Source organism: Crocuta crocuta, unplaced genomic scaffold (genome assembly GCF_008692635.1).
Source record: "Crocuta crocuta isolate KB4526 unplaced genomic scaffold, BGI_CrCroc_1.0 scaffold38, whole genome shotgun sequence".
In the NCBI taxonomy this organism is placed as follows: domain Eukaryota; kingdom Metazoa; phylum Chordata; class Mammalia; order Carnivora; family Hyaenidae; genus Crocuta; species Crocuta crocuta.
In genome coordinates, this window is record NW_027532605.1 from 6681176 (window position 1) to 6707793 (window position 26618).

At 36.9% G+C, this 26618-nt stretch overlaps 1 protein-coding gene across 1 annotated transcript in view; it reads right to left on the bottom strand.

Annotated features, from left to right (window-relative positions):
- FAM171B (family with sequence similarity 171 member B) overlaps positions 1-26618 on the bottom strand; it is a 70990-nt gene that overhangs the window by 20550 nt on the left and 23822 nt on the right. The window contains exon 4 of the mRNA XM_077780264.1: positions 5186-5419. Coding sequence (XP_077636390.1) covers positions 5186-5419 — 234 coding nt within the window. The remainder of the gene's footprint in view (positions 1-5185; positions 5420-26618) is intronic.

The window sequence follows — 26618 nt, forward strand, 5'->3', positions numbered from 1 at the left end:
CAGGGCCAAAAAAGGGGGGGGGGGGGGGGAGACAGTGGAAACAAAAATAAATGTAAAATATGGAGTGGAGAGAAAGAGGGTCACAGTAAAGCGAGGGGAAAAAAGGTCCAACATCACTATTTTATTTCACTAATCCCTTCTATTTCCCATAGTTTGTACCAAAATTATCAGTGATGTTCTCTAACTAATCTAGACCTGTATAGTCAAATTAAATGCTTGAATAATCCTGTTTTCTCTATATAATTGTTACTTGTTATTTCCTTATGATAAAAGAAAAACTTAGGTTCCACAATTCAAGTTCTCTAAGATAGAGACTACATCCACTGATTTTTTCCTAAGTTCCTGTATAAGGATGCAACGCTTTTCATCACACAGTATGGCTTGCCAGACTCTTAGTTGGCAGAAGAGGAAACAGTTTAATGCATAATGGAACAAATTATCCACAGGCATTGGTAGTAATGCAGGATGAGTCCAAATCTGCCTACAAGATTAGATACCTTAAATAACGGGTGGGTGGGATCGGTAAGTGCAGATGGCCTGAAAGATAATGAAATTTCACTATCAGAAGCAGGGTGGGGGGTGGGGGGACCATTTTTTTAACCAAGAACAGATCAAATAAACTTACTAAAAATGAGTTATCATTTGATAGCTCTCCTCTATTCACTATAAGCACTTAACATTAATAGAAATAACGAAATCCTAAATCACTTAGGACAGGATCAAAACACATTTGCATGGAAATAGGTTTTAAGATATTTCCAAGAGCTGTAAAGGAAATCCTGAAAAGAGGGTAAAACACAAAAATATATGAATCGGTGTATAATGTAATACACATTTTTCCTACAACAGGAAAAGAAATACCGAGCAAAAGTATAATTTCAATTCAGAATACATTAATAGCTAGACTAATTAGTGGCTTTATGAGATTAGAAAGTGTCACGGTAGTAGCTTGGACCTGGAGATGATTGATTATAAGGAGGGCACATTCCGATATTTGGATACTTTGTTAAAAGGGGGGCAGCCCTGACAGCTGAAGGTTATTAAACCTGAGGAGAATCTTTCCAACGTCACTAAAACTTACATGTGGATTTCCCTTCACTTACAAAAAAAAATATTTCTCTTTATAAAAGGGATGACTATCCACTCTGGAAAGGTTGAGAAATACAGAAAAAGAACATGTGATGGTCCTCCCAATCCCATGACAAAGGCAACCACTATTAATATTTCAGTATACTCTTCCTGGCTTTTCCTGTGACCTTTGTTTAAATTGGGAGTGCAATATTATATGCAGAATATTTTTACCCTGCTTTTTTCATTTAAGATAATATAAGCATTTCCGTCCCTCACTAGAAACTCTTCCTAACCTTTCCAAGGTCCCATATGTCCTTTCTTGAAATATCAAGACTTACTTAACCACTATACTAATATCACATATTTAGACTGTTTTCATTTTTACCATTGCAAAAAATAACATTCGAATCAACATTCTTTTGTACGAATATGTCCATTTTAGTTATTTATATATCTGTTTTTAGGACAGACTCTTAGCAGTGGAATACTGGGTCAAAGGTGATGAAGATTTTGAAGACTTTTGACACACATATTTCAAAATTGTTATCCAGATAATTTTGATGACTTGTACACCCACCAACCACGTTCAGGAATGATCACCATACCTCGTTCTGTCAGTACTGAGTATGTTCACTTTTTAAAAACTTTTCTAAGGTGAAAAATCTAAGAAATGTGTGTCTTTGGTACAACGAATCTGGAACTGTTATGAAAATAAAAGTTTGTCACATCTAGTAATCCTTTGTTTTCTGGTTTCGAAAATTGCCAGGTAAGGATTTTGCTCATTTACCTTATTTAGTCAGGACCTGGGAGTTTTCTTACTAAGTTGTACGAATTATTTACATGTTAAGGCTATTACTCTTTATTGTCTCATATTTCTCCTACTTTTTTTAGACATATGACTGATGTATGACTTATTAGCTGCAGGTGTACAACATACTGCTTCAATATTTATATATACTGCAAAATGATTACCACAGTAAGTCTAGTTAACATCCACCACCATACATACTTTTTTCCCCCTGTGATAACAACTTTTAAGATCTACTCTCTTAGCAACTTTCAAATATAGAATACAGTATTATTATAGTCACATGCTGTATAATATCTTTGTTAAAAATAGTGCAATCTACCGTTTACAATATCTTTCATTGTTCTTAGGTTTAAACAGGTCTTCCTAATAAAAAATCAGTTTTATTTGCTTGTATTTACCATAATTTGATTTTCCACATTTGAGCTCTATGAGCAATATATATGGACTATGAATCCAATATATCTTAATGCTACTTTTTTGAATATTCAGCCTCTTCTCAAAGATTTATACTGGTACCTTATCATAGATTACATTCTTATACATGCTACTTAGTATCTAATTCGTACCACAGTATTGGAGTTTTCACTGTGTAGCTACGTATTATTTTAGTTATATGAAATGGCAAATCGCCTCTAATCTTCCTTTAAAATGATTTCCAGCATTTTATTCTCCAAGAATTATTTTGCCAAGTTTTTTTAATGCATTAAATCTATAAATTAGGAAGAAGTGAAATCTTTACAATATTCAGGCTTTCTAAAGAAATACAATGCATTCCATTTATCCAGGGTTTTAGCGTTTTTTTTTTTTAAGGTCAATCAGTAACATTTGGTAGTTTTATTTTCCCCAATATATGGTTATTTCACACTTTTTGTAGGTTTCCTGAATATTGTGTTTGTCCTTGGTGTTCTGAGAGGGGTTTCTTTTCATTATTTTTCATAACTGGTCACTACTTCTGGTATATAAGAATATGTATTGACTTGTACCAATGCTAATTCTATACTTAGTAATTCTGACAAATTCCATTAATTCCATTAATTTTGAGAGTTTTAAGATTCATGCTTTGTAATTTTCCAGGGATATGATAACTGGAAATAGTAATGTCTTTGATTCTTTCTAATAGCTATTGCCATCCTTGGTCTCTTGATATATTTTTGCTCTGGTAAGAAACTGTAATGTAAAATAATATGGACATCTGTGTTCAGTTTCTTATTTTAGTAGGATCACCTCTAATATTTTATGAGATATTTACCATGTCAAGGATATCTTTGCAGTCCTTGTTTTTAAAGAGCTCATTCTTAGTTAGGCATGGATGGCCAACTTATAAAATGCATTTCAGATCATTGCTGATGTTATCTGATACTTGTAATGTGTTCCACTAATATGACATTTAAAATTAAGAGTGACACATTTCACATCCTCATAATCCTGCAAAGAAGAAAACTCCTACTTGGTCTTAAAAGAATGCTTCATTTAAATAATAGTGAAACTCCTTTGTATTAGGATTTTTATATTTAAAGTTATAAGTAAGATTGGTCTATAAAGCAGTATACGTGTATATGAGAGAGAGAGAGCACATATAAGGACATTTAATTTTGTATTACCTTTGTTAGGTCTCAGAATCAAGGCCTCGCTGGTTTTATAAAATGATTTGGAGTAACTTTTATATAGCCTTTACAGGGGCACCTGGGTGACTTCAGCCAGCTGGGCATCCAACTTTGGCTCAGGTCACAGTCTCACAGTTCGTGGGTTTGGGCCCCGCATCAGGCCCCATGCTGACAGCTCAGAGCCTGGAGCCTGTTTCAGATTCTGTGTCTCCCTCTCTCTCTGATCCTCCCCCGCTCACAGTATCTCTCAAAAATAAACATTAAGAAAAATTTTAAGTCGCCTTTGAATCATGCTGTTTTTATTCAGAACATTTTATCCATGGTTATTGGTCTACCTCATCTAAAACCAATATAGTCATTTACATTATCACAAAATTATTAGATTTTTTAAGATTACTGCTTTGATACAGAACATTTTTTAATATTTTAAACGTTTTATATATTTTTTCTTTTTCTTGTCTTTTACTTCCCTGTTTAGATTAGCCAGATGCTAGTTCTTCAAAAGACATTATACATCCATTTTGTCAATTACCTCTTCTTTATATTTTCTAATTAACGTCCATCTACTTTCACCTCTATTTCCTTTTTCCCATCTTTGTTTCTTTCATTTTCTAATTAATGTCCATCTACTTTCACCTCTATTTTCTTTTTCCCATCTTTGTTTCTTTCATTATTTTTCTAACTCTAATTTAATGAATGTGCTTGATCTCTCTTATCAAAAAAAATAAAGTATATAAGACCAAGAATTCACCTTAGACTTTTATATCACTATTCAGATTTCCGAGTCATGATCTCATTCACATGAATCTTATTTTTCATTTTCTTTCTCATTCTAAACTTGAATAAGAATTCAAAAATTCAAATGTTTCTAATACAAAACCAAATAAAGTATCTAAATTCTAAAAACCATCACACAAAAAAGAAAAAGATCAATTACCTAGTGTATCATCCTTCCAATCAATCAGACTTGCATTCTAGTATCTTCTACCGCCTGTAATTCCCAGTATCCAATTAGTCACACTAAGTCCTATCCATTCTTATTTTTTTCCTCAGATTTAATGAGCTGTAACTGATATAAAAGTGTAAGTTTAAGGTGTATATGACGATCTGCACAGTAGTTACCGATTCTTTCCTCAGGATGCCTCTTATTCTTACGTCTTCCCTTTCATTCCCTCCCTTGCATCAGACTGTTCCTGTCCACCAGGAGCACAGCCACAGCTTTGTGACAAGGCTCCCTGAACCCGTTCTAGCCCTGCTGTTGACCTAAACATCATACACTGTTAAGTAAATTCAGCGTCCAAACAACTTACAGTTATTGTACTCAAGAATCTGACTAACTGCCTTACGGTTCAGCACATACATCTAAACGTTTTGTCTCTACTTTCAAGAACGCCCTTGTACCATCTGGCCTGCCCTGCTCCTCGCTAACCCTCTGGGCGTGCCAAGCCTCTCGCCGCCACCTGCAGACAAGCCCTGCACCCAGAGGAGAGCTCTTGCTCAGGACTCTCAAGCCTCTGTAGGAAGGAAAAGAAAAAAAGACCTTCATGTCTTCCTCAAACTGGCACTCCTTTCTAACCTCTCTCTATTGACTTCACATAGGTTGTCTCATTTTCACTTTATCAGAACAAGAGATTTCCAAAGCGGGGGGGGGAGGTCATGTACACGAAGTAAAGGCTTTTACACTGTTGTAAGTGCTTACTTGGCATTTTCCCAGTCTTCCAAGGCAGAGGTGTCAACACGTAGCCATCCTTGTACGCAATAATGGTTAAGCTGAGCCCTAGTTTATAGGGTACTTTTATCAACACTGCTCCATTGTTCTTTGTTACCGTGGAATTTGTTTTCGTGTAGTTTACAAACACTTCTACAACTGCTTGACTCAGGTACTGACGGCTGATGATGTCATTAACCTGTACTTTCAGCGTAAATACAGACACTGGAAGAGAAAAAAGCCGGAAATGACAGCATGTCAGAGCCTAGAATGCATATGTCACTATACCTTAAAATGTCATTCAAGACCTCTGAATAACAGAACAAAGCTGCCGTTAAAATCTGGAAATACGTATGCCTATGGATCCATTGACACAGGTGGAGAAGCGTTCCAACAAATTCATTATTTCTAAAACTGAACATTTGAATTTATTATTAATAAGGCACAGTGTTATTATTCCAGTGTTTTTCTGCCAATAAAAAGGAGGAGGAAAAGGAAGCAGTAAGGGGAGGACAACGGTCCTCTCTTGAGAAAAACCCATTTTCACTCGGCCTCACTAAGTCCAATGCTATCCAGTAACTAATTCAAATTATAGTTAAAGTTCCTAGAATAAAATGCAATCTCACTAAGCCTTAGTGCATGACCAGCTCCTTTCTTTTGTTCTGTTGTCTAGAAAGCAAATGATGTGTTTCAGTTCCAAATTACCAAATATCAAAATAAAATCTTTAAAATATCAAAAAGTATTATCTGTTAAATATTTAAGAAAGCACAGTAAGAGGAAATTGAGGAAAATAAGAATTCACTGGTTTCTAACTTAAACCTCTAGCTTTACACATCTTTGACAATATGTTCACAGATATACCAATGTTAGTGTCTTATTAAAAAAGAACTTGTATCACCATGGAAATTCCTTTGAAAGCTGTATCACAACACCTTTGCCAAAGATGCCTTCTCTTCCACTATTAATGGGCTCTGGGGTCAGTCAAGGCCCATCTCTGCCATTACCTAAGATGTGTGACTTTGGGGAAGTTACCTCTCAAAGTCCATTTGCTCATCTGTAAAATTAGAAGAATAGTAACTACTTTGGAAATAATGCAAATAATGTGTTCAGCACAGAGGTTGGCTGTCACTTAATACTATTAATAATAATAATTATTTCTCCACAATTGGAGACCATTTCACAGACATCAGCATCATCTATAAGAAATACCAGGGCACCTGGGTGGCTCAGTCAGTTGAGCATCCGACTTCGGCTCAGGTCATGATCTCATGGTTCTTGGCTTCGAGCCCCGCATCGCGCTCTGTGCTGACAGCTAGCTCAGAGCCTGAAGCCTGTTTCAGATTCTGTGTCTCCCTCTCTGACCCTCCCCTGCTCATGCTGTCTCTCTTTCTCAGAAATAAATTTTTTAAAAAAACATTAAAAAAATTTAAAGAAATACCTCATGAGGACAGATGTTTCAGGGACACATTTGCAAAAACCTATTTCACTCCAAATAGTTTTTAGCAAGAATAGCAGGTCAGATAAAAACTCCTAGTTAACACCGAATGAGCTGCAAGATTACTACCAAATTATTCTTACACCTTATATACTCTTTGTTAAAAATAAACTAGATTTTACATTGCTTTTGGGGCATAACAAAGACATTTTATATATAAATTGAACTGCTGCAATAATCACCAAGCCCTAGAAAAGATGCTATCTAGCAGGCTAGAAAATAGCGCCGATCCTTTCAAGATCTAAAATTCAAGTTAAATGTTATGCAAACATTATTCTCTATTTAGACACAAAGGGTTTCTAGTATATTTCCTCTTATGTATGATAATATGTTAATAATATATATGTAATAATAATTATAACCACAAGAACTAAAATGTGTTGCGGGTTAATGAGCCAGGCATTGTGTTCATTTTTAAGTGCATCATTCCATTTACTCTTCAAAATCCCAGTTACAGAGACATTATTGTTTTCTTCATCATATATATTGGTAACTGTGGGTTAGAGAGGTTTGTAAATTAGCCATGGCCACCCTACAGTAGATGAAGGAAACAGGACACAGGCTTGGGCCCATCTCTCCTCAAAGTTTGTGCTCTTAAGCCACTGCACTACAACTGCCTGATTTAACTCTTTTTTTTTTTTTTAAGTTTGTTTAAGTGTGAGAGAGCATGAGCTGGGGAGGGGGAGGCAGAGAGAAAGGGAAAGAGAGGGAGGGAGAGAGAGGGAGGGAGAAAGGGGGGGAGAGAGAGAAAGAGAGAGATTGAGAGATTCCCAAGCAAGCTCTGCACAACAGTGCAGTGTTGAGCCTGATGCAGGGCTCGAACTCACAAACCTAGAGATCATGAGCCAAAACCAAGAGTCTGATGCTTAATTGAGCCACCCAGGCACCCTGCCTGATTTAACTCTTAAAAGCAATTCTAACCCCAGTTTAGAGTGCAAACATGGGAAGAATGAATTGGGAAAATGGAAAGAGAAGGGAGGATTATATTCTGGATTAGCTATACCTTAAAATAATGGTTTATTAGTCTGTCTAAAACGCTGTTAATTTCCTGGACAACAGTCTCCTATATATTCAAATATATATATGGAGAATAGATAACAAAGCAAAATATAGGTTACTGATATTTATCCACACCTATGCCCTCTCAGCATTTTTAATAATAGGCAGCTTTGTGGGAGGTTAAATTACTTGTGAATAGTCATTACTATCATTGCTTTCAATAGATAAATTCAGGAGCATCAGGTATTAGAAGGTCAACTAACCCTTGAGTTTTAGCATCTACTGTTTCTCAAATTATTTAACTATCTTCCCATCATTTTATAAGTTCAGCCCATTACTCTAAAATTTTTTTTAAATGTTTATAACATTTAAAATCAAAATATGAAGAAGGACTGGGGATAAACACACGTTTCTAATGCCAAGCCTCACATGTATATTATCATAAGAATCTCAATATACTTTTGTAAAATATGTGATATCAAGTCCACTTTACCAATGAAAAACATGAGGAATCAGATAGGTAATGGGGACTACTCCAAGTCTCACTCATTTTAAGAGGTCTTGACAGCTGTCACATGTCCTTGTGAATGACTCCAAAGCCATCTTTACACCATGTAACAAGGACTCTTGGGGTCACACTACGAAAATTAATTCAAGGAATATATTGCTGCAATTATGGAAAATGCTTATATAACATCAGCTAAAAAGAAAAAAAGGGAGACACCTGGGAGGCTCAGTCACTCAGACCTGGATTTGGTCCAGGTCATGATCTCATGACTCATGAATTCAAGCCCTGCATCGGGCTCTGTGCTGACAGCACGGAGCCTGCTTTGCATTCTGTCTCCCTCTCTTTCTGCCTCTCTCCTGCTTGCACTCTCTTGGTTTCAAAAATAAATCAGGGGCGGCTGGGTGGCTCAGTCAGTTAAGTGTCTAACTTCAGCTCAGGTCATGATCTCACAGTTCACGGGTTCGAGCCCTGTGCTGGTCTCTGTGTTGACAGCTCAGAGCCTGGAGCCTGCTTCGGATTCTCTGTCTCCCTCTCTGTCTGCCTCTTCTCTACTCACTCTCTGTCTCTCAAAAATAAATAAACATTGAAAAAAAAATCAACATTTAAAAAAAGAAAAAAAGGGTGCTCCCCAACAGACACACACACTAAACCATGGCCTTAAACTCATATGGGAAATATAACTCTTGTGTAAAAATTAAAAAGCAATACATGAGACGTGACGGCCTCCTAAATTAAACGTCCTTGAATAGGTCCACCTAGAATAAAAACCTATTTATGTGTAGAGGACAAGTAGTTGCCCCATTCAAAGTAATTCCCCCCCAGCTACCCAGCTCCAATCCCCTAGATAAAATTTAGTGAGCTGTTGGCACAAAGTACCTAACTAATAGGGGCCAGAAAGATTCTGTCAGGACCTCAAAATGTGGCTGAAGATACATAGAGGCTAATGGCTACTGAAGCTGAAACATCTTAGAAAGTCTAGGAGTGCCTACACACTGAATCTTCCAAAGTCTCTCTGCCCTGTCCTTCCAGAGGTGGGCTGTACAGCCAGCCCCTCCTGCTGATCTGTGAGCTGTAGCATAATCTCTCCCCAAAGGCCCTCTAGTCGTTGTAGCTAGAGTCAGATTCTGTTGCTCGCTTCCAAAGCAAGCACCTTAAATGATACAGGATGCAACTGTAAACACAGCATGTGTTATTTAATGGGCTACTCTATCTTTTTAAGAGAATGTACAGGAAGGAAGGATAATGTTCTGTACCAAAAACAGGGTAAAGCATTTAAGAGGGAAACTGCACATAACTAAAAGGGAATTAAAATTCTCTAATACAACTTAATAACAGGTCTTATTCAAATCAAATGTACCTACAATGGCTCCTTCAACAGCATATTCAGGACTGGGAATTCGGATAAATTCCTTTGATCCAAAGATTAATTTCAGAAATTCTCAGAGCCTTTGACTTATAGACAAATTTCAGTGTATAGTAAGATCTTAAGCTAACTTCATTAAAACAAAAAAGACCGGGGCGCCTGGGTGGCTTAGTTGGTTAAGTGCCCGACTTTCGCTTGGGTCATGATCTCGCGGTTCGTGGGTTCGAGCCCCGCGTCGGGCTCTGTGCTGACTGCCAGCTCAGAGCCTGGAGCCTGTTTCGGAGTCTGTGTCTCCTTCTCTCTCTGACCCCCCCCTGTTCACGCTCTTTCTTTCTCTCTCTCTCCTAGAAAAAAAAAAAAAAATTAAAAAAAAAAAAAAAAAAGACCTCCGCGTCTTCCATCTGTCTCATCCTGTAAAAAGTACAGTTGCCAAAATAAGACACATGAAAGCCTCCTGACACTCTGAAGCCGGGTTTGATTCATAAATGTTTTCTAAAACATTTTCTAATCCAGAATGGATGGTTTTATTTTTCCTCATATGATAATTAGGTTAAAGAATAAATTTGATGAGAAAATGAATATCAAATTCAGGAAAAAAATGATTTGCAAAGGTCAAATCTTGTCTATCAAAATCACAGTGCTCCTATGAAGAGATCCCACATTTCTGCACCTTAGGTCATCTGTTAGATCAGAACATAATGTAGTGCTGACCAGCAGGGTCCTCTCTAGCTCAAATTGGAAAAAAGTCATGCTATTTATGACATGCATACACACACACACACACACACACACACACAACCACAAGCTCAGTGCTAGAAACTTTATCCATATTATCCGATTTTATCCTAACACAAACCTGCAAGACTTTCCCCCCATTTTAAGGCAAGGAAACTAAGGCTACAATTACATAATTAAAAAGGGTATAGTATAGACAGGATTCACAGACAGGGTCATCTGACTCCAAGTTCCATGCATTCTACTCCCCACATGTCTCCTTGAAAAGCCTTTGGGTTTTTACCATATTCAGTAGCCTACTTGTTTCCTTCCAACCAGTGCAGAGAACAGCGTGCTGGATTTGCTGGCCCTCTGAGCCTTTCACCTGATCCCTGGGCTGGGTTTGTCTGACCCCAGCATAAGCAACAGCAGAAAAGCATTTAAAAAAACAAAAATAAAAAATCTCAGCTGGAAGCCTGCTCACTGCAATTAAAGGGGCATAACAATTTTTTTTTCCTCCAAATAAAAAGACAAGAATAAAGAACTGCCTGCCCATGACTTAAGTAGGACACTTCTGATTTCCATGGTGTTAACAGTTTGATCAGGAAAGAGGGCTGGCAACCATGAGTTATGGATGTATATATATAATCTCCATAACAACCCCACTTACTAATCCTCCAAGAAAAATACTTTGGCATTTAGATGGGGCAGACTGTGCAATTAAATATATAATGTTCAACCACAGGTGCTTTTGTCTCCATAATCTTTCCACTCTTCTCCATTGCATGTTTCAGCTTTCCATGAACTTATTATTTTCTCTGTCACTTAATTATAATCATTATGTCTTGCCCACATAATCTTCTTTTCAATATGTCACCAGTAGTTTAAAAATGGCTCAATATCAAATGATTTCAACTAAACGCTTAGAAAACATATAATCTAGATGTTGAGAGAAACAAGTAAAAATAAAATACACATCAATGAGCATGGTCCTGAGGTCGCTGGGGAAAAAATTAGCTATCACATAATTAAAAGCATTGTTAAGTAGTGAAAAATCACTAAAATTCAAAAGACTACTCTATACAAAAAGAAGTGCTCTTGAAAAAGCATATTAGAACCAAGACTATATTATAATTTTGCTGTAGGATACAGATGAGTAAGTCAGTCTAAGAAAAGTAAAGCTATTTGTTTGAGTGACAATTAGAGCTTCATGAAGTGGGGGGGCTGATAAATTATAACCCCACTTCTTTTCAAAAGAACTTGACATCACCTTATTATGTTGTTACCATCATGTAAGTTACAATTGTGCCCATGGAGAAGCCACCTTATTTTCAGATTTATATAGTACAAAAACTAGCCCACTTCTTTTCCATTATATTTCTAGCATCTGCAATAATTTCATTTAACATACATTTTTTTTCTCTATGAATGTAACGCTAAAAACACACTAGGTTTATAAAGCTTTTATAGGCAGATCAGAGATCAAATTTGAAGTATAAGATACTCTAACAATAAAATAAATTTTAAAACTTTACTGAGGTTTAAGCATTCAAATGAGAACTAGACTGAAAATGAAGAGTACAAAAATATAGTGGAATAAAATAGTTGGCTGGGAACAATTAGAAATATTCACCGACATTAATTCATCAACTGTTTATTGACTGCTCACTTTGGGCCAGATCTGCAGTAGCTAGGTATTAAGGACAAAAACATTAAGAAGACACAGTCTTGCCTTGAGGCTTAATTTAGAATCTATGTATATGACAATCTGTATAATAAGTATCCATCTCAAAGAGATACCTTCATTCCCAGGTTCACTGCATTATTCACAATAGCCAAGATATGGAAACAACCTAAATGCACATCAGTGGATAATGATAAAGAAAATATGGTCTATACATACAGTAGACCATTACTCAACATTAAAGAAAGAAGGAAATCCTGCCATTTGCAATAATACGGATGGACCTGGAAGGCACTATGCTCAGCGAAATAAACCAGACACCTAAAGACAAATGTTATGATCTCACTTATATGTGGAATCCAGAATAATCAAATTCATAGAAGCAGAGAATAGAATGGTGATTGCCATTGGGTGAGTGGAGGGGGTAGTGATGGTCAAAGTGTACTATTTCAGTTAAGATAAGTTCTGAAGATCTATACAGCATAGTGCTTATTACTAATACTACTATATATTTTAAAAATCACTAAAAGAGTAAATATTTAAGTGCTTACCACAAATAAAACCTGTTAATAATAATAGGGATGAAAGGAAATTTTGCAAGGCGATGAATACATCTATGGCCTTGTTGGTGATGATGGTTTAATGAGTATGACTCCAAACTCATGAAATATATACATTAAATATATATGACTTTTTACATGTCAATCATACCTTGATAAAGCAGTTTTTAAAAGTACTGAAAACTGTGGGTTTAATATTTACTTTAGAATCAGTTTACACTATCATTTTTTGAACAGGGAGAATGTTGATATTTTGAGTTCAGATATCTAAAGGGCTTGCCCACTTATTCTTTCCTGTTTTCCATAATCTGACCTTTTGGTCCATTAGAGTTGAGACTTTGTGGGGAGAACTCAAAAGATGACAAACTTCTGGCTATGACCCAAATCAGGCTTTATTTGTACTTCACCATTTTCATACAAGATATCCAGTCACAGACATTTTAATTTAGGGCTAACTATATAAATATCTTAAGATGTAAACAGAAAACACCTGGTCCCAAATTTAAATGTCTGTGTATTTAAAACCTTTAGTAGAGACATAACAATAATTTATATTCTCTTTAGTTAAATCATTAATTCCTGTCTTTTAGCCTGGCATTCAAACTCTAAGATCTGGCCATCACTTTCCTTGCTAGCCTTATCCAATTAGGGACTGACAAGTGATGCCCTACAGGCCAACTCTGACCCACCACTTACTACTATAAATAAAGTTTTATTGGAATACTGCCACAGTATTCATCTATGTATTGCCTATGTCTTCTCTCACTGAAGCAGCTGAGTTGATAGTTGCACCATGGACCATATGGCCTGCAAAGATCTATCTGGCACTTTACAGAAAAAGTTTGTGGACCTCTGCTCTAGTGTCACATAAATGGGTCAAGGGTCACTATCCAAGACCAACCTACTTTCCTGCCATATTATTCATTTCTTTCTTTTAGCTGAAAATCCTCCCTTTTTTTCATCTCCACCTGCCAAATCCTACTCCATTCTTCAAAGTTTAGCTCAAACACCCCCTCTCCAAATAAATTTACTCTTCTTTCAGTCAGATGGGAACTTTTCTTCTGTACCTGCTAATCTAATGGCACATGATATACACTGGTCTTTGCTTTGCTTTCTGTTTATTTGTCTTCTCTGTGAGAGTAGAGAGTCTGTCCACAGCCCATACATTTCAAACTCGGCCTTGTTTGGCCAGAGTTTAGTAAGGGTTTAGAATATGTATTCTGAATGGAACAAAAGTCAGGAAGAAGCGTGGGAAGCACAGGAGGAGAGTAGGAGAAAGAGGAGAAATGAAGCAAGAGAGGTAGAGGGGGGAAGAGAGATCAAAAGTGGCCAAACACCGGGGAAAGACTGGTAACTGTAGGATTTCCACAGAGGCCACCTGAAATTATAGCCAGCTTTCTAACGCCAGTATTTGGCAAAATTTTGAGTTTAATCTCACAGTTACCCAGTGAGAAATGTATTATTGCAATGATCACAGCAACAAATAAATACTACGATTCCTTTTCCTTTTGGAACCTAATACTTTTCCTTCTTTTTCATAAGAATATTTAACTTGGAAATTAGGACTAGAGAATAATCTGGAAGTAGCAAATCTTGCTAAATAAATACAATGCAACTGTATTACAGCAAAGATTAAATTTAAGTTTTTTACTTCTGTTCCAGAACAATACCAACTTAGTATGACAATTCTTTCGCCCAGGGCACCAGCACAATTTCCCTATTTGAATTGGAAGGAGGGTGGAAAGTTTAGCAGAAGAGCAAGGACAATAAAGAAGCTTGTAAAGACAAAGGAGCGTATGATTCCGCATTCTGTAAGGCAGAGTGGAAAGGGCTGCAACAGTTTAATCTTTCCGGCATTTCAAACGTGGACACACAGCCTTCTTTTAAAGGAAAAGGGTGCTGAACTAAAAAAACAAAACTCACTGAGACAGAAAAGCCTCCTTTTCATTGCTGGGGTACCAGATTGGATCCAAAATTCTTATTGGCTCTAGAGTTTAACAAAACAAAATAAAACAAAACAATAAAAAAACAACAAAAAGAAAAACAACCAAAAAAATCTGTTCCTGTTTGAAGCAGAAACAAATTTATTTGCAGTAAATTAATTATAGAGAAAACATCAAATCTAAAAAGAAATCAAAGAGTTAGAATAAGAACATATTCTCCAAAGGTGAAACATGCTATGAAGCAAATGAAATACACGTCCTCTCCATTCCAACGAAGGGCTTCAATGAGTATGATTCACCAAAACTAATGATATGGATGACAGAAAAAGAATCCTTATAATGTAAGAATAAGCACATTGCAGGGGCGCCTGGGTGGCTTAGTTGGTTAAGCGTCCGACTTTCGCTTAGGTCATGAGCTCGCGGTTCGTGGGTTCGAGCCCCGTGTCGGGCTCGGTGCTGACTGCCAGCTCAGAGCCTGGAGCCAGTTTCAGAGTCTGTGTCTCCCTCTCTCTCTGACCCTCCCCTGCTCGCTGTCTCTCTCTCTCTCCTAGAAATAAATTTAAAAACATTAAAAAAAATAAGCACACTGCAGACGACTCAATAGGGAACAAATGAGATGGCTGGGCCGTTAGCACTTGGACGCTGTTCCTTCTTACCCATGCCGAGGACTTTTTCCTCAATGCAAATAAATCAATCTGACTCCAGCTCTAAAACATACTGTCCAACTCACTCCACAGGCATTTCTCATCCTGACTTTTATCTTCTCCCAATTTTTCATCCTGCCTCATAATCACTTACAGTTTCTCCCTCCCTCACTCACAGATTCACTTACATAGACGCTACACAGGGGCGCCTGAGTGGCTCAGTCAGTGAAGCCTCTGATTCTGGAGATCAGCTCAGGTCATAATCTCACAGCCATGAGATCGAGCCTCTCATTGGGCTGAGGGTGTAGCCTGCTTGGGATTCTCTCCCTCCCTCTCTCTCTGCCTCTCCCCCATTCATGCATGCCGTCTCTCTTTCACACACTCTCTCAAAATAAATATTTTAAAAAAATTTTTTAAATAAAGTATGCCTTACATGGAGTCACTAAACGTGGTTCTCCAGAAGAACCCAGAACCCAGAGAGGAAAGATTAAGGATCAGTTTTTCACTTGTTTGAAAGAGCATTGGCCCCAGCTGCCACCGAAGTCCTGGGCACCTAATGCAGACCGAGGTGGAGGAAAGGGCTTGCTTGACAAGCTAAAAGCGCATGCCCCGCTGCTCCAGGCATATGCAAGAGAATTCATCAGTAACATAAAGAACATTGTAAGGACCACATTCCCAGGGTCTAGCCAAGGACCTATCATGGTCGCAGGCCCCGCTGGACACATGCAAGGACTGAGCAACCAACTCTGCTGTGTTAACACTCTCCTTGCACCCTATTTTTCCATGATACTTTCTTCACATACTATATAACTTACTCATTATGTTCATTTTCTGTTTCCCCTACTAGAAAGTTAGCTCTGTGAGCAGCCCCCGGGTGGCTCAGTTGGTTAAGCATCAGACTTTGGCTCAGGTCATGATCTCGCAGTTTGTGAGTTCAAGCCCCACGCTGGGCCTGTGCTGAACAGCTCAGAGCCTAGAGCCTGATTTAGATTCTGTGTTTTCCTCTCTCTGCCCCTCCCCCCACTCACACTCTGTCTCTCTCTCAAAAATAAATTTAGAACATTAGCTATATGACATCATGGACTTCTTCATTTTATTTACTCCTGTATCCTCAAATAACAATCCTTACTTCTGAATGAGTGAGTGAGTTGGTGAATAAATTCTTTCTTCTAATACCATTAGGTAAGACCACTGGCTCAGAACTACTTAATTGCAAGGGAGGATGCAAATGTGTGAACTGAGGTTGATATGCCTTGAAGTAGAGGGCAGGACAAGGAGATATGTAAGCAACCATTTCTGTACACAGACTATTTGTAACTTATGTACTTCAAGCTAAGTGCACAGTCTTTGATTCATTACCACTTCTTCCTTCAGTAACTTTTTTTTTTATTTCTGAGAGAGAGAGAGAGAGAGAGAGAGCGAGCCTGAGCAGGGGAGGATTAGAGAGAGAGAGACACACACAGAATCCGAAGCAGGCTCCAGGCTCTGAGCTAGCTATCAGCACAGAGCCCAATGTAGGGCTCAAACTCACCAACCATGATACCTGAGCTGAAGTCAAGACGTTTAACCGACTGAGCCACCAGGTACCCCATTAACTTCTTTCGACAGATACATTCATATCTGATTTAGAAAGAACTTCAAAACACAAGTTTTTTTGTTAGAGCAACCATTGTTGCTTTTCTTTAGAAAAGCAATTATATGAAGATTAGTTTCCACCAATTATTACTCAACTTTAAGTAATTTGTAGGATAATACTCTAGTATATTACCAAGAAACCAAAATTGAAATTGTAAGTAAAAATGGAATGAAGTAATTTAAGCATGAAAAAAAAAAAAAAGACTGCTATAAGGGTAAAAGCCCATTTGGGAAAATAACTAAAGAATATTTTTAATATAAAGTTTTTATTAAATCTATTTCACAATGACTCATGTTTCTCAATAAATTGCTACTTACAGGCAATAGCCATTAGGAATCTTTGAGTAGCTCAGATTTTCCCCTAGGTGTTTCAAATATATTGATGAAAGTATATGGGAAAGACAAGAACAACTTTGGACAAACATTCATGAGAGGGAACAGTGATGAAACAATGGAAATCGGGTCGGATGTGTTAGCTAGGGTACAACACCCTGATGGGAAGATCTAAGTATAAACTGCGTGAATTGGACACAAAGTACTATAGACTCCTTTGCAATTTAATGACTCAGTGTTCTTAAGTAGTCCCAATTAGTATAATTTATGAAGTCTAGAAAAGACTGTCATGCAGGCCAAAAATAAATCAAGTTATTGCTATTTATATACAATCCTGAGAAGGATTTAGCATACCAAACTGACAATGCCACCAAAATATTATCCCCCTCCCCCCCCAAGATATTTTACACCAAGTTTCTAGAAAGGATGGAAAATCTCCAAGCTAAGTAACTGTGGAGTGTGATTATTATTTTGAGCTGCACAACTGTGAGCCAGGAGACCCGGAGTAAGAGAGAACTCATNGACTCAGTGTTCTTAAGTAGTCCCAATTAGTATAATTTATGAAGTCTAGAAAAGACTGTCATGCAGGCCAAAAATAAATCAAGTTATTGCTATTTATATACAATCCTGAGAAGGATTTAGCATACCAAACTGACAATGCCACCAAAATATTATCCCCCTCCCCCCCCAAGATATTTTACACCAAGTTTCTAGAAAGGATGGAAAATCTCCAAGCTAACTGTGGAGTGTGATTTTTATTTTGAGCTGCACAACTGTGAGCCAGGAGACCCGGAGTAAGAGAGAACTCATTGCTGAAGTCCCTGTTAATACCTTTCTCTAGACTGGGCTTTAAGGTAGGTCAACTGTCTGTACCAACTGGGATGGCCAGCAGTCTTCTCCTCCTGCCAGGAGACCTGTCCAGTACTGTCCAAAGACCGGCCTCTCTAAGCCCCATGTAACCGGACAGCCCAGTCTTCTCTATGCTGCAAGCAGGGAAGTTTTCTTTACCATGGTTTATAAGATGAATTCAAATTTTAAAGATAACTTAGAATCAAAGAATATGGTACTATAAAATACTTATTAGTACAGTGCCTTGAATCTAGTTAAATGCCTTTTAAGCACCTATTTTTAATGGTTCCAGATCTTAATGCTATAAAGAAATAGTGTGATTAATCTCCTCTCTTAGAATATTATATGCATAGGCTTAGCAACTGAATATCTAATTCAGCCAATGACATAATCAACAAATATATAGTAAACAAATCTTCCATGATACCTAAAACAAACAAAAAAACTTCAAAAGCCTGAGATTTGGGGCCACAGTTCCCAAACTGTGCTCAAAACCAACAGAGGAGACATATGCACAGGGGTAAATTTCCATGCAGGCACAATGATAACCACATCCACTGGACATCACAGAAACTGAAAAGTGCCCATGATTCAATGTATTACATTCAAATCAATGACATTCCATTTTGTGAAATTGGGTGTTCAGCGACTGCTCTAATAAAAAGCAAATACTGCGTGAAAATGAAGGTCAAACAGGAAATGAAGATGGCAGTGTTCAATCTCATTCCAAGGTTGTGTCGTGTCTTAACAAATACATCCCATTAAGTAATTAGCAAGTATGGTTTTTTTTCAAATGACTACTAACTTATTAGGTCACACACACAAAAAATTACTGAGACACTAAAGGATCTGTGAACAAAGAAACTTTAGAAGCCTTTGTATTTATTTGCTATACAATTTTATTAAGTACCTACTATATGTAAGGTCTAATCGATCACTGTGAGAGACAAAAAGAAATTGGTTGCCTTCAAATATGTATATGAGTCCATTGGAAAGTGAGGGTACCAAGAAAGTGTATGTAAAGTGTTTGAGTTCAGAGAAGTGTATGATTACACTATTCTGGTGAACAATGTTATTAAGTACAAAGTGAGTCATATGTAAATTCAGAATGTAGATCTTTCTACAAAGTGCCTGTTCACTTTATTGTCTTACTATAAATATTCTGGGAAACAACCATTCTTTGAAAACACATATGTTATTGTAAACACATATGTGTCTACTTAACTCTTTTCTGAATGCATGACTAATTGTTTGAAAGAACAAATAAGTGAAGTACTAAATGAAAATCGTACATAACCTCAAGATTCTCAGTTTGCATAATGTGTCACTATTGTTACCTTTTCTAGTACACTCAACTCCCTTGACCTAGGACACTGGTTCTCAAGCTGGGTAAACATTAAAATCATCTGGGGGAACCTTTGCTGTATTCCCAGGCCCCACTCTGGTCCAATTAAGTAAGAATCATTGCAGATGGGGTCCAGGGAGTCACAGTTTTAAAAGGTCCCAGATGATTCTAATGCATAGCCAAGGTTGAAACCACTGACCTAGGATAAAGAATAAGTATATCCCAAAGGGGTAGGGAGATGACCTAAAGCCATCCTCTTCAGTTCAATTGTTCTGTCTCTTTTAATATAAAAGAATTTAAATTACTTCTCTTGAATTGAAATGGGCATGCACATTTACTCCATGGCTTGCTGGTGGTTCCTCTGTTGCACACCCCTAAAGGCATGAGCACCCCAGAGAATCTGAGATAGAGGATACAAATGTGGAAAAAAAAAAACTAACCTCACTGGCTGCATCCACAGACAGTTGTTGTTCGCTGTTTATTGTTAGTTGTTTAGGTGTGCTGTTTTTTTTTTTTAATCACTGAGAGCTGCCACTTTCTAATCCCTTATCCCTGGGTCCTCATTTATTTTTTTAAAGTAGGTTCCATGTGCGTCGTGGACTACAACATGGGGCTTGAACCCATGACCCGGAGATCAAGACCAGAGCTGGTATCAAGAGTCAGATGCTTAACTGACTGAGCCACCTCCGTGTCCTCATATTTAAAAGGGTTTGGCACCAGTCAATATTTTCCATTACTTTTCTTCTTTTTTAATGTTGTGTATAGAAAACACATTAAAAAATTTCCGAATTCAATTTCTCAGAAATAACTTGGATTCCATCCAGTACTTTGAAAAGCATAGTGCAAAAAATATTTACAAAATTAGGATTATATTGGGTATATGTGTGTAACTGTGCATATGGTTATAAAAGTATGAAGTAAGGTATGAAGGAAACTCACCACAATAATATTGACTACATCAATTGGGCCATGGGGTAACAGGATACCATTTCACTTATTACAACATGTGACGTGACTTACTACAGTGAGCTTGCATTACAGACAGGAAAGGACAAAGAAAATAAACCAGTAAAGAATGTTATAAGCTGTGTTTTTCAGTTAAGATTGTATTGTGAACATATATCCATGTTATTAAATATTTTTCAAAGTTACCATGCTTCACTATTGAAGAACATTCCATAGGTTATTATTCACTTAACTTTCTCCTATTAGTGTACGTTTAGTCATTTCTATTTTTCACATTTGCAAATAACATTTTAATTAAAAATCCATGTAAATAAATGTTCATCTGAATTTTCAATTATTTCCTTGGCAGGAGAAATAAGAGGTCAAAGGTATAAACTGTCTAAAGCTTCTTGATTTATATTACTAAAATGCTTTCCAGAAAGTGATTATCAATTTACACTATAAATGGAGAGTATTCATATTTTATTTTACTATAGTCGATATATCAACATGACTGCTCCCTTACCCTAAGGAGTTAAGGTGAAAACCAATATTCAGTAAAGTTTCAAAATCATTCTATTTTCCTTTAAGTTTACCTTTCATTCCCAACATTGCTAGTTGCTTTGTCTTGTTTTTCCTTCATACGTCTTGATAGGGTGAGAGAGCCTCTTATGAAGAGAATTAAATATACGAACTACAGCCTAAGAACAACAGGAGTCCATCATATCCTCTTTGGTTGTTTTGGGATTGCATTGGTGGATTCATGGACTTTACTCACAGTAAAATCAAATGGAAAGGACTTAATAAAACATCCATTTTCCCTTTTACAGTGTCTTTCTTCTTTCTACACGCAAAGTATGTTTAAATCAATAAAGAGAAAATGGAATTTATTTAGAACCTGCCAGACACATGCTTCAATGTGTCTTTTAGAAAGGGTTTGAAATCTACTGTCAGCATTTTGTTAAAGCAGATGAGACCCACCCTGCTGGGAGGAGAGTGGTTAGATTTAGACAGAACGAGTCCCAGCATTTTCTCCAATGCTTCTCTGACACCTCGGTAAAATGTAGCCTTTTCCCGGTAATTAGACATCTGAGAGGAATACTGACCAGTAAATAGAAATTCATGCGCTACACAGAAAACATCAAGTGCCTTAAGCATTAGCACAGCATGAATTCTACAACATGTACAAGATGCAGCCTAGTATTAGTAGATAGCCAGGATACTTCCAGACCTGAAAATTCTAAGCAAAATGAATCATTCATTATTTTGGGGGTGAAAAAGTAACATGAAATTGAAAGATCTTAAAAGACAAAGTAGATATGCATATTGTATGAAAGTTCTATAGGTAACATCACAATATTTTCAGAACTTTAGATGTCAATTACACTCACTTAAATTAACATTCACTGAAGCCTGACCAAGCATCAGATAAAGTGCCAGGTCCAGAGGGAGCATATACCACAACTTCTATTTATTCAACAGTTTCTTTGTGCAGAAACTGTGCCAGTTTTATGTATGTTATTATGTTTGATATTACACAGTTTCTAGTCTGAAGTAGTTGAAACTCCAGTGGGAAAGGTGTAGAAAAATAATATGCACAAAGTATTATGGGTGTACAGAAAAGGGAAACATGAATTCTAAATGAGGGATGTTTTCAGGTAGGAATTGAGGCTGAACTTGAGGGAAGAGAGAAATTTTAAAGCACAGAGTATGTACATGTAAGGAAGAAGGAACAGCATGAGAAAGGGCACCAAAGTTGGGGGGGGGAGAAAGGAAATAAATGCAATGTTAAGGGAATAACAGTCCATTGTAGCAAGCGAGAAAAATGGAATCTGGGAACAATGGGAGATGACTGAATCTCATTCCATTGTCTATGTAATGAAAGGTTGAGCAGCATATGAAAAGATCTTTCAGGAGAGGCATGCACCATCTCCCTGGGAGCAATCTGTAAAATGGACTTGGATCGTGAGAAACTAGAGGTAGTTATTGAGATAGCTTAGGATCAAGTAAAGAAAGTCAAAATTAGTGTAGAGGCAGTGTTAAGAAGGATCAGAAGCAAAAACATTATCTGGCAACTGATACAATATTACAGCTGAGGTCAACTTACAATAATAGGAAACTTTTGAGCTTCAGTGATTAAGAGAACAGAAAAAATATTTTTTGATTCAACAATTATTGAGTAGCTGAGACTTGTCGATTAAGGTGATAGGCATTGATGTTTAGCCAATTATATAAGTATAGTGCAATAGAATAATTAATAATTACTAAAAATATTAAGTGAATTTTGATAAATGATTCACATTTCTGAGTTACCAATGAGGAAAAAGACTTCATTTGTCTTTATTCTGTTAGGCAAAGGTGTTAATCGGATATTTTAACCTTCATTTAACTGGATATGAGCTATATAAAAAAAGAAGTCTAGTTCAAATAAGAAATTTTATGTATTCAACATTTATTAAGCAAGAAAGGTTAACACTGGTCTGAAAAGAACACTTTGCCCAAGGAGTTACATTGTTCTAATGGTCTTGTATCTATTAACTTATCTCAGGTCTCACAAACCCAATTTACAAATGAGGAAACAAGATTCATAAACTACTCAACGTCTCTTTGCTAAAAAAGTAGTGAAGATAGTGTGTTGCTCAATTAAAGACATTATTCTTTCTCAATCAGAAAAATCAGCATCCAAGAGGTCACATCAGCTACTGCAGAAGATTGTACAACATAAAATGAACTTCTGTATAATTCTTTTCCCTATCTCAAGCAATGCCAAAGCTGTATATATAGAAAGGCATATTTATTACGGAACAAGATACACTGCTTTTTTCCACCCCCAAATCTGAATACAAGTTTCTCTGCAGAAGCTATATAACCCAATTTCTGAAGCAGCAAACTCTAAAAACAAATCATACATGCAAGAATAAAAGAAGGCACGCTCACTTCTAAGACAGACTGTTCTGTAACCATGGTAATAGGCAGCCACAAGAACGAGCATTAAATATGCTTAATCAATATTTAGTTCTATATAGCCTTAGAACCAGGGAACTGGTTTGAAGCCTCTTTAACCAACAAATCATTGACAACTTGCCTTGTTGAACTCATTGGTTGTCTGTAAGGCAACCAATCAGTAACCAACAGTCTCAAACATCAGCCAATGAGGAATGGACGCACTCCGATAACAGTGCCTCTGTACGCCAATGAAACAGCAAAAATCTCAGAGAAGCCAGATTCTGTCGCTGTTATCTATCCCAACACCATCTCAGAAAGTTCCTCAACCTCTGAATTCAATCCTTCCCCAGAAACACTCTATGTGAGTTCAGTTTCTTGTTTTGCTGAGAAAAATCTGCGCCTGACTAGCATGGCTCTCCCTCTCATTAAGCAATAAATTTAGCACTTTTTGTTTCAGATAGCAAAGGGTAGTCTCATCCTTTGATACACAGATGCGGTTTCAGACGTTAGCAGATACTGAATACATATTTTCCACATGAGAAAATAATTTCACTAACATTCTTCTAATACTGCTGCATCTTTCACACCAGTACTAGGTATGACATGACATCATTTTCCATAAGGATCCTTTTCACTTTGAAAGCTTTGAAAGCAAGACTACTTCATAAAGTAATTTAGGAGAAGATACATATTTAAATAAATATGCATCAAATACAAAACTGTACACACTGCATAAAAAGTACAGGTACTTTTGAAATGTTCTAATATTTCTTGAAGCTAACTGAAAACTAAAAACAGAAGAATGTAATATATACAGGTTTTGAAGGATTTGAAAGATTTAAATTATTTCATCTTATGCCTGTACCTAACTTATTACACAAAAATAAATTCCAGATGGATTAAACACTTAAATATGAACCAAATAACTTTTAGAATTAAATACAGAGGGTTTTTTCAATTACATCAGATTAGGGAAAGACTTCTTTTTTTATTAATTTTTGTAACTTTGTATTTATTATTGAGAGACAGAGAAAGTAGGAGCAGGGGAGGGGCAGGGAGCGGGGAGACACAGATCTTGAAGCAGACTCCAGGCTCTGAGCTGGCAGCGCAGAGCCCAGCACGGGGCTCAAACTCACAAACCATGCGATCATGACCTGAGCCAAAGATGGACACTTAACCGACTGAGCCACCCAGGTGCTGTGGGAAAGAATGTTTAAGTTGGATACATAAAATATGATGATTAAGAAATTTTGCTACATCAAAATATTTAAATCTGTTCACAAAAGACCCTAAAAAACACTGTTAAAAGACAAGCTAGACCCTGGAAAAGAACCTGCAAAAAATATATAAACTACAAAGACTACTATTCAAAAGTACAGAAAACTACAGAATGTATAAGAAAAAAGAAGACACAAAGAGACAATGCATACAAGACAACTCACAGAGAAGAAAAACAGAAGAAAATTTTGAAAAAAATGTTGGGCACCTATCCAGGAAAATGCAAGTTGTACAATTACTTTTGAGAGCCACTTGGACAGACCCAGAAACATTAAAAATGTACAGAGCATATGACTTGGCAATTCCATTTCTCTGTATGAACACCATGTAAGTTCTCAGATTCACCTAAGAGACACCTGCTAGATTGACCACTACACACTACATAACAGCAAATTGTTACATAAAACCTATTGTACATCAATGTGCCTTATTTATAAAATGGAATACTATGCAGTAATTAAACCAAATTAATGAAATACGAAGTGTATCAACAAGTCCCCCAAATACTATGTTGAATGAAAAACTTCAAACTGCAAAATAATATGTATAATATGTACATACATCTCTTATAGATTTTCAAACAAAAAGAGTGATACCCACTTCAGAATAATATAGTATAACATATAATGTAATAATTCTGGATAATGTAGGTAAAGAAATGAATCTTCAATCTTAATTTCCTAAAGAGGGAATGAGAAATCTGAAGCAAATACAGCAAAAAGTTAATACTAGATTAACTTCAGTGAGGAGTACATGGATGTCCACTATATATAGATCATATTTCTAGGTTTGAAATATTTCATAATTAAGATGAAACGGTTTCTAAAAACACAGAAGTAGAGGAACTTATTCCTACAGTGAAGATATGAGTAATTATAAAAATATAAAACAAAATCTTAGTTTCTATTTCCTGCCTTAAGTTCTACCAGCTAGCCTTACTTTTAGACATAATAGGAAAAAAGAATTCTCCTATTTCTTTCCAGCCACCCTGTCTTATGTAGGTTCTAAAACTGTGGTGATCAAAAAGCAGGTAATTAAACTGTAAACATCAGAAAATCAGCCCCTTAATAATTGAAAGTCTGTCTCATCATCATCCTGTTCCCAAAGCACTTTAAAACTCTAATGGGCATATGATAACATCCTGCCTTGTATTGTATTTATATATGCTCACGTCCTCTCCTGCTATAAACATTAGATACCTTGAGAGTAGAAAATTTGCTCTTCAAAGTCCTTGCAAAAAGTCAGACTGCATAGTAAACAATCATCTGCATTTGCTACACTGAATTTGAGTGCTCTAATATATGCCCATCTCTATTTGACTGAATAATTTTCCATCTTAGAATCTCGATATATATTTAATTTTTTAAAATATTTGTTTATTTTTAAGAGAGAGAGAGAGAGCGCATGAGCAGAGGAAGGGCAGAGAGAGAGAGGGAGACACAGAATCTGAAGCAGGCTCCAGGCTCTGAGCTGTCAGCACAGAGCATGATGTGGGGCTTGAACTCACAAACCAAAGATCATGAGCCGAGTCGAAGTCAGACGCTTAACTGACTGAGCCACCCAGGTGCCCCTCATATTTAATTTTTTTTTTTTTAATGTCTTATTTATTTCTAGGAGAGAGACAGCGTGAGCAGGGGAGGGCCAGAGAGAGAGGGAGTCACAGACTCCAAAACAGGCTCCAGGCTCTGAGCTGGCAGTCAGCACAGACCCTGACGCGGGGCTCGAACCCACGAACCGTGAGATCATGACCTAAGCGAAAGTCGGACGCTTAACCAACTAAGCCACCCAGGCGCCCCCCCTCATATTTAATTTTTAATTACTGAACTTTATAGACTAAGAAATTATCATCTCTAAAGTATTCTAATTCTTTCTCTTATAACAAAGCCTAAGAGAATAGCATAAGCTGCTTTATGTTAAAAACTGAGTGACAGAGTGAGGCAGCCTGGGTGGCTCAGTCAGTTGAGTGACCAACCCTTGGTTTCAAAAGCTTAGGTCATGATCCCAGGGGACGTAGGATCTAGCCTGGGGGCTCCATGCTCATTGCTTGAGATTCTCTCTCTCCCCCTCTGCACCTCACTTCTCCCCAGCTCATGCTTGCTCACTTGTGCTCCCTAAAATAAAAAAATGAGTGATAGAGGTCAAATCTTATATTTAGCCAATCATCAATTTAGACAAAGCTGTC